The sequence below is a fragment of the Pseudochaenichthys georgianus genome, chromosome 10 (assembly GCF_902827115.2).
Source record: "Pseudochaenichthys georgianus chromosome 10, fPseGeo1.2, whole genome shotgun sequence".
Taxonomy (NCBI): Eukaryota; Metazoa; Chordata; class Actinopteri; order Perciformes; family Channichthyidae; genus Pseudochaenichthys; species Pseudochaenichthys georgianus.
Window position 1 is genome coordinate 1176962 of NC_047512.1, and position 13930 is coordinate 1190891.

At 41.6% G+C, this 13930-nt stretch overlaps 1 protein-coding gene across 1 annotated transcript; it reads left to right on the plus strand.

Moving 5' to 3' along the window:
* The first annotated feature begins 2951 nt into the window (after positions 1–2951).
* Positions 2952–12940, plus strand: LOC139434660 (zinc finger protein ZFP2-like). Its single transcript, XM_071204545.1, has 2 exons — positions 2952–3434; positions 11058–12940. The coding sequence occupies exons 1-2, from the start codon at positions 3257–3259 to the stop codon at positions 12770–12772; spliced, it is 1893 nt and encodes a 630-aa protein (XP_071060646.1). The 5' UTR covers positions 2952–3256; the 3' UTR covers positions 12773–12940.
* The last annotated feature ends 990 nt before the right edge of the window (positions 12941–13930 follow it).

The window sequence follows — 13930 nt, forward strand, 5'->3', positions numbered from 1 at the left end:
GTCACTTTGGATAAAAGCCTCTGTCAAATAACATAACCATAACATACAGTTTCATTAAACAAATAAACAAAATGGTTAACAGTTGGTTTTGCAGCGAGTCATCATAGGCTAACAGATTACATTTAGCACTTGTTGCTCGTATGGCTGTTCAATACAACAGAATAGTTGTTAACTTTAAAAAAAAAAAACATGATTCACATTACTCACACTCTTACTTTAATCAGTGATTCAATTACTCAACTATGACACCTAGTTGGGCTTGCCAACATCACGCTAGTTTCATTAAACAAAGGATCAAATATGCTAACGAAGCTAATGCTTTTGGTAATGCTTTTGCCGAAAGCTATAGCTAACGAATAGTTGTTTTAGAGACTTTAATACGGTTAGAAGCTATCATAAGCAAACAGATGTGTGTTTGTATTGCCTTAACACAGGGGTCTGCAACCTTGTTGACCAAAAGAGCCATTTCGCTTATTTTTCCAAAACATTTTTTTGTCTGGAGCCGCAACACATATTTCATAGTTTTTTATTGTTATATCAGACAAAAACTACAGTTTTTTGCATTTATTATGCTATTTATTACATGATATAAAACTGTTAACCTCTAATAAGAAACAAAGAACTCTTATAAGGAGAATTAAAAATAATACACAGGCCTACTTTAAAATAAATTAAACACAGCACTTGGGGAGTCCTCTGCACATTTGAAGGGGAAAAAAATATTATTAAAATGGGCCCACTTTGAAATAAATAAAACATATAGCTGCACCCTAAAAAGAGTTAAAGGTAGGGTAGGTAAGAATGGAGAAACCAGCTCGAGTGCTCTAGAATTTGAAAATACACAACCGGAAAATACACAACCTCTTCCTTCAGACTTCCTCACAGAGCCCCTCATCCAACACACACGAACGCGCACATGACCAATGAGGGCACGAGATAAGTTTGTGCACAGATGGAAGGCTGACAGGCAGGTAGGCCATCCAGTTATTTTAGCCGGGCTGAGGCAGATGATTGGTCGTGCTTTTTACAGCGCTACGGCTTCCAGAGATTACTTTTTATATGTATTTATTGTCAAAGCATTTAATATATTCATTGCTATCGGGACGTTAAGAGCATTCCATGGAATATAACAAAAAGTGTTTTCTGAAATAAATTACATACCCCATTGAATTATGACTGACAATCGTCAGCTGTCTTCCTCTCCCTCGTAAAGGCTGCACCACCGTTGACAACGTCTCTCTACATATCAGACATACCGGTAAACCAGCATCGTTTGCTGTGAAAGCAGATAACTCTGTCCACGCAGAATTAAATCCTGTGTTCCTCCGGTACTTTTCTTTGATTTATCCATAGTTCGCTCATCGAGCCGGGGGTTATTCGACTCCAAGAAAAGGCGCTCGCGCGGGACCGGAGCAGGATGTGACGCATATTTTAGTTGACCTAATTAAAACCGTTTTGTTTTTTATTTATGTGTCACAGTATCACCTCAAAATACAAGATACGAAACATTTTCAACCATGCAACAAAATATAAATAGTCCTACAAATACTTTTATTTTATTTCCTTCTTATTTTTGTCTAAACTCAAGGGAGCCAGAGCAGAGGGCTTAAAGGGCCGCATGCGGCCCGTGGGCCGCGGGTTGCCGACCCCTGCCTTAACACTATCATAGTTAATGTTAGCTAATCACACTTCATTTCAAGACACCGGAATTGTTATTCATGTTAAACAAATAAAACTGTAAAAGCACTTCACATTACTCACATTCTCTGCGTTGATGTGAACGTGCTCCGTCACGTGCCGCCGTGACGCGGGACCTGTGTGTGCGGTTCTACAAGTGCTGTCTCCGACGCTGCCAATAGAGTCTGGCTGCAGACCGCAGCAAGGAGGCGTTTCCTATAGGGGCGTATCCTATAGGGGCGTTTCCTATAGTGAACGACGGGAGCCGGCTCTCGGTTTTGTTTTTGCGGTGGGATCTAGATCGGCATGAAGGCACATTATGCAATGTGCAATGTGGACATTATCCCGCTTATTACACATGGCCACATTCTCAACAAAGTAACGACATGACTCCCAATAATAATTGAAATGCTTTTATGGATTTAGAAAAAGATTTTATTGATTTAAAAAATAGTTTTATGTATTGATTTAAATTGACATGCATCCGCTAAGAAAAGTAGTCCGTTGTTACTGTTTGAACTAACGTAACAACGGCAGGAACTGCTTCTATAGTGTTTTTGAGGAGCTTTTTGATTACAGATTTGAAAACATCGTTGCTTGCTTTAAAAGTAGCACAATTCATTATGTCAAACCTTGAAAGATATCCCTGCCCTAATGCCAAAAGTAACTGGCAACTGAATATATGTCGCCGTAGCTATGATGTCTATGTCTGGACCGCTGCGTAAAAAGGAGGGTTTCTCTGTAAATGCAATGAAAACAATTGGCCACAGCAAATCATTTATATTAAACATGTAATTTTTACTTTTGAATACTTTAGTACAAAGGATGTCTTGAATAATTTAAGTGATATATGTGTACACATATAAATCATTAGTCAAAACAGGGCTACATTTGATTTAATTAAAAGGTATAATATGTGGTAAACTGAAGAGCCCTTTGGGAGCCGAAAGAGCCGGCTCTTCTTGGTGAGCCAAATGATCCGGCTCAGCAAGAAGAGCCGGAATTCCCATCACTTGAACAATGACTTCTTCTGGGAGGATTTATAAAAGCAGCTGGAATCCTTTAAATTGCTATTGGATAAAAAAAGTTAGGAAACGCCCCCTATAGGAAACGCCCCTATAGGAAACGCCTCCTTGCTGCGGTCTGCAGCCAGACCCATCTCGACGCTGCAGCTTCATGCTACTCCCCACGGATGCAGTGACATCATACCTCCTTGTGGGAGCTCAGCTCCCATTGGCTCACACATAACTCGAGCCCTGCCCCTCCTTGTGGGAGCTCACACTTAACTCGAGCCCTGCATGTGGCGTCTCGTCGCTACGGTTCTCTCTTGTGTTCCTGAGAAAGTGTGTGTGAGCTCCAGCTCTACTGACCCATCATCTGTGTGTCTGGATAAACCTCCGAACGGACTCTGTGCTCTTTTTTCTGGAGCGTTTACCTCGGACTATAGGAGCTAGCTTAGCATGCTAGCTGGAAACACGTTAGCAACACTAGTCAGATTGAGAGTTGGACGGAGAGAGAAACGGTGTGTTTAACGGAGTCTGCAGGGAAAGGTGATCTAGGAAACACGAGTAAAGTCCAAATGCTGCTGTCGTTGAAGAAGCAGCGACTCACTGCTGCTTCTGAAGAGAAATTTGCTCTGTTTGAACAAACAATAGCAGAGCTCGAGGAGGAGCTGTCTCTTTCCAAAGAGGAGAACAAGAGACTCCAGAAACTACTGGACGCTGTTTTACAGCCTCAGCTTCGGATACACAGAGCAGGTCTGTTCCCTTTACTCTTCATTAACACGTTAAACTCTTCAGTAACACTTTATTATCACATTAATAACACTTTAGACCAGGGGCGCTTGAATGGGGGTGCTGAGGGCGCTGCAGCACCCCCTAGCGTCAGGCATCTTGGAATTCTTTCTCACTAAAAACGCTAAATCTGCTAAAAATATTGAAATAGAAGATGCAGGGGCAGGGCATTATTACGCAGAATCTGTGTAATATGTAGCCAGGAATTATTAATGCCTTGATAGCCTACTTCAATTAATGTAATTTCCACATTGTTCTTAAAGGTGGGGTAGGTAATTCACTTCAGATACACTTTTATTCCATGGAATGCTCTTAACATCCCGATGGCAATGAATACATTAAATGCTTTGACAATAAATACATACAAAAATGTCATCTGTGGAAGCTGTAGTACTGTAAAAAGCACGACCAATCATCTGAGCCGGCTAAAGTAACTGGATGGCCTACCTGCCTGTCAATCTTCCCTCTATGCACACACTTATCTCGTGCCCTCATTGGTCATGTGCGCGTTCGCGTGTGCTGGAGGAGGGGCTCTGTAAAGAATTCTGAAGGAACGGGCAGATTTTTTACGGTTGTGTATTTTCAAATTCTAGCGCACTCGAGCTGGTTTCTCCATTCTTACCCACCCTACCTTTAATAGTGTGGACTCGTGCTTTTGTGCCAGTGGCGCCAGCAGGGGGGGCCAGGGGGGCCATGGCCACCCTGATATACTTGTTGGCCCCCCCACCACACACACCGCCTCGCCAGTCACGTATGCGTAGTAGTTTATCTGATATTTAACAACAAATACACAGCCAGCGAGTCGTTTGATTTGAGCTTCCAACACTCATACTGCAGCCCCTCCCTCTCCCTCTGCTACCATGGTAATACTCTGATACTCGGCGCACCAGTCTGATACTCCCCCCTGGCGTCAGGCAGGCGGAGCTCCTCTGCCTGCAAATTTAATTTTTTGATATATATATTTTTGATTACATTTCATTGTGCCTGAGATATATTTTATATTATTATTCAAATGATAATTTTAAACTATATAATACATTATTTAGCTTCAGGGAAGAACAACAATATATATGTTTTTTTAGTTAGTTTTTAGTCTGATACCTTTAACGTGACGCACAACACAAGTGACGAGTAACTGACACGGCACAACAAAATTATCTCGGAATTCTTTCTCACTAAAAACGCTAAATCTGCTAAAAAGATTGAAATAGAAGATGCAGGGGCAGCCCAGATAACAAAAAGACACTGGGCCGGAACTGGGCTGCACCTAGCAGACGATCTGGCCCGGATCCGCCAAACGGACTCGGTCCGTTGTCCAAACGCACATCGGCCCGAAACTGGATCGGATCTGCGGCAGATATGGGCCAACACTGGTCCAGCTCCGTTTCAGTATGGTTCTCCGCGTTCCAGATCCGGTACGGACCCGCTTACCAGACGCGATACGGCTCTATTTACCAGACTACTGCCAACTTCAATTTTTGCCTTATCTTCGGCATTTAAACACATTAAACCTTGCTAATATTGTCTATATTTAAGTCTTCATGGAAGTGTCACCATTTCACTTTTCATCTAAAGTTAGTGGACCAGTCAAATGAAGGAGGTACATTCATAAACGTTAAGTACTTTTCAATAGCTTAGAGCTAGGCAAGCGAAATTAAGGAGGATCTGTGTAAATGATGAACAACATGTGATGGTGTTTAACACGTCTGCAGTTTACTAAGTAAATCCTCAGATTATGTTTGGCATTGGGTAATGTGCTGTGACCATAGCAAACAAACTAACTATCATGGTGGTGGTATTTACTTCAGACACTGTTACTTTACTCAAGGTATCAGAAACATAAAATAACAATATACAAGTCGAGATGTTTGCTGTATACGTGAACATGAAACTTTATTAAAACATGAACTGTAAAAACAAAAACAAAAAGGATAAAATAATTAATATTGTCGATCGGGGACGGGCAGTGTATCCTGGCTTTGACGTCTCCTCTCCTGGCGGCCCCCTTCCCTGTTGCTTGCCAGGTTAAACCAGCGAATGGTATTCTGGGATATGTCTGCATCCATCGCTGCACTCGTTATAGCGCATGTGCGCACTGCACCTATTGTAAAACAAACACACAAAATAAGTTCTTACACTGTTCTAATACTGCTAGATCAGGGGTCTCCAACCTTTCTTCACCTGAGAGCTACTTTGAAAAAATGAAAGTGGCCAAGAGCTACTTGCATTGCATCGCTTACATTTATTCACATAGCACTCATCAGTTGAATTAAGCTACTTTTGTACACGTGTGAAATTGCAATACCTAAAGCTTATTTAAAATCTTAACTTCACATCAAGGTCCAAGAAAACGACAATTTCTCACATATTATTATGGCCCACATAGTAAATACATCGCCTTAATCACCACCTTGCAAGCATCTTATGGCACATGTGTAAAATAAGTGCATTCACTCTTTTTTACAGTCGGTGAGATGAATGGCGCTGCATGGAGTCCACCATAGAGGTGTATGCTGGAGTGTACCCACTTAGGTTCACTCTAATAGAGTCATTTAAATGTCCATCAGTCGGTCTTGTTCTGTATTTAGATTTCATGACATTCATGTCAGAAAAAGCTGCTTCACAAAGGGATGTATACAGAACCACATAAAGCAGACATGTTCAGTGCTGCTTGGTGAATGTTCTTAGGGTTTCTGGGTCTATAAGGCTCCAGAAATGTTGTGAGTTTTGCTGAGACTTAAGCTGAACATTATTTTGGAGATTTATAACCTCCATCTCCACAGACACAGTTCAGCCATCTTTTCTTCTTCTTGACATTAAATTATAAACCATAATAAATCAATTGTAGGTCTAGTCTCCCTATATCTGTGTGACATTTTTCCATCCTCAAAAACAAAAAACTAATCCTTCTGCAGTCTAGCTGCAGCTTCTTCAACGGTCTTCTGTTAAAAAAAGGACACTGAATGTCCTGAATGTGGCATCACACACATGACTTGAGTTTGAACACAGCAGACAACAGGAGTATTTACAACAGCATTATAAAAACAAAAATAGTGCATGTGGGTGCATTCTCTGTCTTACTGTTGCATAAATCCCATGAATGTATGAGATTAAGTTAGCTTCATCATATCTCAATCAGTGATTAAGTGAATAATAAAGTTTCTATCGGGTCACTGTCAGCCATTAGGGGAGGGGGCGGGGTTTGGAGGAACGGAGAGGAGACGGTGATCGCGGAAGCTTTCCTCCTGCCTTCACAAACTTTACATACGTATTTAGCAACTGAAAATAGCAAGAGGACATTCATACTCTGCAATCCAAGACTTGATTGAATCCACCAAAAACCTGACCTGACGATAACGAGTGTTTTTCAAAAACACAAATCCCTCCCCGTGTGTCTCTGAGCCGCAGCGACGCGGCCTGACTCAGAGCGGGTCATTCTGCCGTTGGTTCTGGACTGGTGCTGCTGGAGAAAGCAGACCGCTCCGTGTGTGGTGTCGCTGTGCCGCTGTCACATCTGCTCCTTGATCTCTGCGTCACCGACCAATTTTATATTTGTGTGACAGAAACAATTCTAAAAATAAAAACACTTTATTGTCCGGCCGCGGCCGAAAAATCAAGAAGCAACGTTACTACACTATAATCGAGCGGCGAGCTACTGAAAAGCTGTCCGCGAGCTACCGGTAGCTCGCGATCGACGTGTTGGAGACCCCTGTGCTAGACTGTAGTGCCATCTACAAAGAAAGGTGATTTAGCAATGGCCAACAGAGACCAGTGACAGCCAGTGGGTGAATGTAACGTTAAGACATGCACATGCAATGGCAATGCCTGCTAAGCCAAAATTAAGAAAAATATTGCATTCATACATAATATGTTAGTTTACTGTAAATGTCTGTTTTCCTTCTCATTATCCTTCCTTCCTCGTTTTCCTTCTCGCTTTGTTTGTTAAAAATAAATAAAAATGTATGAATAGTTTTAAAATAAACAAATAGTTATTGAAAGAAATTAGCTTCCTGTTCATCCCCTCTCTTCTGGGGCGATAGAACATTTACCAGTCAGTGCAGTAGAGCAGCCAATTGCTGACCGTTGCAACACATGACACGCACAAATTAAGCCAATCATCTAATGTGATGCCAAAAAGGCACGAGCAGTTAATCAGTCAATCACAAGCAACCGCGAATTGTACAACAGAAAGGCTTGGCTACCTTGATACTGTCACGCACACATGGAGAATACGGCCAAGGCCTGCTAGGCAGAGTTAGCATCGAAGTGTAACTGGAGGAAGGCTACAGGATGGGTAAAGGATATGTCTTACAAAATAATTGACGACACGAATATTCAACATTATTATTATTCATATTGGCACCTGCCAATCATTTGAGTAACACCCAACGGCGAAATTAAACAAGAATACATGCAGCGTTCTGTCGAGCAGCGCATTGTACTAAAGCTTATTGCTGCCACGCCAGGAAAAAAAAAGATCAGTATCACATTATAATAGGGGTGTACCGGGTGTAATTATTCAGTACGGGCCCTTCGGTTTGGTACACGTGTGTACCGAACGAATTGTCAAATGTCAGCAATGTCAAATGACAGTACAATTGACCAATCATATCTTCCCTCTAAATGGGCGGGCTTTATTTTCGCGGACTTTATGACAAGTTCCGCCCGCTGTGAGGTCTATGCAAGTGGTGCAGTGACGCGTCCTAAAACCCGGAAGTAAGCTGTGCTCGGATTCCCTCGACAGAAAGCAACGGGATTTCTCCATAGGGTTTTGTAAAATAGCTCGAAATAAGGTCTGTGGAAAACGAACCTGTTAGGTAAATGCACGTTTTGTTCAGCCAGATAATATCCACATGTCTACCCTAATTTTATTTATTTTCGAATCATAAATCGAAACGATAGATTTATGATCGATAGATTTATGATTAGCATAAGTTCGTTCATGATGGCTCATGTCAGTGATAGTGATGACATCGTTGCGAAATTATTAACCGAGTCATTTTCTCGTGCTTCATCCAAAAGGACAGGAGGATGGACTTTGTGTTTAAGTGATTTGATCATCAAAGGTAGGCCCAAGTCATTTTCAATGTGGGCCGCCGTGCCGACTTAATTGATTTTTAATTGTTACTTGGCTGTGAGTGCCCTGTCATGATAGGTGTTTATATAAATGGTGTTGTTTTGTGTGGTAGAGGGTCACTGTCATTGATGGGTTTTGCACCCCGGGCCACTGTTTTTATATTCCGCTGAAGTATACGCTGTGACGTAATAACTAGAGATGTCCCGATCACGTGATCGGGGCCGATCACGTGATTTTCAAAAGATCGGAATCGGGAGAAAAAAATCGGGGATCGGGATTTTTTATTTTATTTTTATAAAATATTTGTATTTTATTTCATGTTACAAAACAAAAATGACCATGTTGACATCTTAAAGTCATCCTGAGGCCTTAGTTTTGGTTAAAAATTACACAACATCATGTATGTGTTGAAAGCGAAGGCAGTGTAACAGCCAGATGCAATGATTGCAAGGCGGAGGTTCCGCGTGGTGGAAAGAACAGAGCTACGTTCAACACGACCAATCTAATACGCCACCTGAGAAACAAACACAAAAAACAACACGACGAGTACACAGCGGCCACTCAGGTATCGGCACTCAAACAACCGACACTTTCAGAGACTTTCAAAAGGAAAGAGAAACTGCCCCAGAACAGTGAAAAGTCCAAAAAAATAACAGCCAAGATAGCTGAATTCATCGCGTTGGATGACCAGCCGTTATCGGTTACCTTTTTCTCTCTTAATACATTGCATAAAGATCGGATCTGGAAAAATCGGTATCTGCAGATTGTCAATCAAATGATTGGAATCGGATCGGGAGCAAACAATGGTGATCGGGACATCCCTAGTAATAACTCTTCTTTTTTTTCGAGGGGGGGGGGGGGGGTCAGTGGGCCTAGGTATAAAAGTCACGGCGTGCCACTGGTACATCAATACAAACATTTAAAATGATTTGGCTTATATAAACCTTCCCACACCAGTGTTGCCTTCACCTTTTTTTAAGACTTAGAACACTAAAAAGCAACTTCGCCTTCATTTGCTTTAAACAATTTATTTATATACTTATACCGTGTGTGCCATGGGATTTTGTGACAACCATACATTATTATTGCAATATACTACACAAAAATTATTATTTTTTAATTTACTATATCAGTACTTTGCAGGTTTGTATGTACGTAATCTGTGCGACTTGCACGTCCACATCTCCACGTGCAGCGCTGCATAAACATGGCTGAGTCAGCGATAACTTTCGAGGGGTGGAGGTATGCCCATTATTTTGAGTTCGTCCGAAGAATAGACAGGAATGTGACGGTGAGGTGCAAACTGTGTCCAGGCCAGAAGCCGTTATCCACTGCTGGAAACACCATGTCAAACCTCAACAAACACCTGCAAAGAACACAAGCTTTTTTGTTTATATCACATAGTCTGTTCTTCTTCTCTGTCTTCCGGTTGTTGCCTGTTTTGAATTACAAATACACACTACTGCCGCCTGCTGGTAAGGAAAGTTATTTCCACTCATGCATGCGCAGTTCGTACGTGCTCGGCGAGTAAAGTAACGAGTTACTTTATGTAGATAGTAACGAAGTATTGTAATATTTTACTTCTTTTTTTTTAAGTAATATGAAATATATTACTTTTTTCTAGTAACGACCCCATCTCTGGAGTTGGCGTTCTCTACTCTGATTTACATGAAGAACAACAGGAGGTCACGGCTCTCTGTTGAACAGGACTTGCGAGTGGCCCTCTCCTCAGTGCCACCAAGGATAAAAAAATCTGCGCGCCCCGACAGGCACATGTATCTCAATAATTTGTCCGCAAAATATTTACAATAGCACATGTTTCAATGCTGATTGCTGAAATGTTACATTTATAATTTGTAGTTCAGGACCATGGACAATGCAGCTTCCTTGCATTGACAGTTCTCTGTGCTGAATTTCTGCTGAGCTTCCTTTGCCTCATTTTTAATTTTGTGACCTGTCTGGTTTAAATGAGTGTGTTGCTGCTTTGATGAAGTCTAATTTGATAAAGTTTCAAATTAATTTATGAAATATTTTGTTAATAAATATTTCATGAGTAATATAGTTGTCTGTCATATTTTATTTGGCATTAGTAAATAATTATGCACATTTACAGATATTTTACATGATATAAGTGATAACGTGTTATAAGGGCTATTTTGCACAATAGGTGTGCCTTGAGAATTGTACTTGTTCTTTGGTGTAGCTTGGGCACAAACAGTTTGGGAACCACTGCATTAGCCAATACACCCACATATGTTCCAGATGTCGAAAGGTCATTATCTCATGACCTCTTTAGGTGTAATTCATACCCTGTCAGGATATGAACCACCTAACTAACAATACTTAACTGTATTATCCTGAGGAGGGCCTCTTTGCACTTCCGCTCACCCCTAATAATTGCGGAAGAGACGATGGGCCTCTCTTCTCTGGAAACTGTAATTCAATAACATACCTAATTATATTGACTAGGTCCAAGACTGATATAACGGTGTGTTTCCTGTGTCCTGCAGATGTCCAGCAGCTGGTGGTGGTTAAAGAAGAGTCTCTCCCTGACCAACAGGAGTGGAGCTCCAGTCTGGACCAGGAGGAACCAGATTCCCCCCCACACATTAAGCAGGAACAGGAGGAACTCAGGATCAGTCAGGAGGGAGATCAGCTTCAGGAGCTGGAGGAGGCTGATATCACCAAGTCCACTTTCACTCCTGACCCTGTGATGAGTGAAGATGATAAAGAGAAACCTCAGTCCTCACAGCCTCATCAAAGACAAACTGATCACATGGAAACAGAAGCTGATGGAGATGACTGTCGAGGATCAGAACCAGCCAGGAACTCAGATCCAGAGAGCAGTTTACAACCAAAGACTGAGGACCACACTGGAGACTCTTCTGAAGACACTGATGACTCTTCTGAACCTGACGCTGAACACAGTGCTGATTGGAAGGAGACCAGAGAACCTGCCTCAGGCTCAAACTCACTGAAAAATAGACAAGAATCATTTAGTGATCCCCGACGTAGTGTTGAAAAGAAACCATTCAGCTGCTCAGTCTGTAAAAAAGCTTTTAGATATAGAAGAGGTCTAAATCAACACATGAGAATCCACACAGGAGAGAAACCCTTTCGGTGCTCAGTTTGTGAGAAAGCTTTTTCAGTGAATACAAATTTAAAGACACACATGAGAATCCACACAGGAGAGAAAGCACACATCTGCTCAGTCTGTATGAAAGCTTTTTCACAAAGTGAAAATGTAAAGGAACACATGAAAGTCCACACAAGAGAGAAAACACACAGCTGCTCAGTCTGTAACAAAGCTTTTTCACGGAGTGAAAATGTACAGGAACACATGAGAGTCCACACAGGAGAGAAACCATTCAAATGCTCTGTCTGTAAGAAAGCTTTTTCACAAAGTGAAAATGTAAAGGAACACATGAAAGTCCACACAAGAGAGAAAACACACAGCTGCTCAGTCTGTAAGAAAGCTTTTTCACACCTTGGACATTTAAAGACACACATTAGAGTCCACACAGGAGAGAAACCATTCAAATGCTCTGTCTGTAAGAAAGATTTTTCTCGGAGTGGAAGTTTAAAGGAACACATGATAGTCCACACAAGAGAGAAAGCACACAGCTGCTCAGTCTGTAAGAAAGCTTTTTCACGCAGTGGAAATCTAAAGGAACACATGATAGTCCACACAAGAGAGAAAGCACACATCTGCTCAGTCTGTAAGAAAGCTTTTTCACAGAGTGGACATTTAAAGACACACATGAGAATCCACACAGGAGAGGAAATATACATCTGCTCAGTCTGTAAGAAAGCTTTTTCACAGAGTGGACATTTAAAGACACACATGAGAATCCACACAGGAGAGGAAATATACAGCTGCTCAGTTTGTAAGAAAGCTTTTACACTGAGTGGACGTTTAAAGACACACATGATAGTCCACACAGGAGAGAAAGCACACAGCTGCTCAGTCTGTAAGAAAGCTTTTTCACGGAGTGGAAATTTAAAGGAACACATGAGAGTCCACACAGGAGAGGAAATATACAGCTGCAATGTTTGTGACAAAAGATTTAAATGGCATAATCGTCTCAAAAGGCACAAGTGTGTTGGTCGTCAGTCCTCACAGTTTAATGAAATTCAAACTGAGGATAACGGAGAGGCAGAGCCTCCAATCAGCAGCTCAGCTGAACACATGGAAACTGAAGCTGATGGAGAGGACAATGAATAAGTCTTATGACAGTTCACACGTGAGATAAATCTGTCTGACTGGATCAACATTGTTGTACAACATCCATATAAGCTGGGGTGCACTACGGGTGCACTACACAACTGCGCTAAAACCGCTGATCACAACGCTGATCACAACGCTCATGCTCTGTGGTCACGAAGTACTCCACTGCCCCCCCCCCCCCCCCCATATCGACTTTCCTGAAGTACTCCACTAGCACCCCCCCCCCCTCACCCCCGTTGACGTTCGCGATACAGAGGACTTCATCAAATAACTTTGAGTGGAGCCAGAAGTTGGAGTACCAAACACTGACTCCAGGTACTCATCTGAGAGAAAGTTATGTGCACCCCGGCATATAAGACTTAAATTAACTCCATCTTTATCAACATAAGTGGACAATATGTTTAATGTGTTTGTCATTCTGATTTATACGTTAACCACTGACTGTTGATGAACCATTTTATTTGGATTGAGGGCTCCAAGTTTCCATATAGGATGATTTGATGTATTGTTCTTTATTTCTAAATGTTTTGTATCATTGCTATCCTGTTAATGAGCCCTGTTTTACATAAATGTACCTGTTATCGGAGTGTTTTTGCTTCTGTAACTCTAAGGGAATACATTTTCCTATTTTGTATCCTGATGACCTAATGCCGTTACATGCAATACGTTACTCCCTAAGCCTGTTTTCACCCATCTGCAACCGATTCGCTAATAATCACAAATGTTCATTTCTTTGACCCCTTGACTCGACTATTTCTTGTTTAATAATCGTTACATCTCCTCAGGACCAAGTTCCTGTGTCCTGCCTTTCACCTGCTGATCACCCACTGCTCATTTAAGGTGGACTGACCTTTACAATGGACCAGCTAGTCTTAGTGTGTTAATGCAAACGTTTTGTAAAATGACACTAGACCAAAGACGTGCTGTTGGGCTGTGTGCTCTCTGCAGGACGGTGTCTGTGTGAAGAGGAGTAGTTTCAACATAGTCTGCCAAATCAGCTCTGTGTCCTTGAAGCGCTTGAGAATAATAACCCTCATTAGAGTATGCACAGAAAACAGCACATATGAAGAAATGGTACAGTAGTGTTAGACAATGCTTTTTAGAAGCATTTGGTTTGACCATATAAGGTAACATTATAAATTGCCACTACAGGCA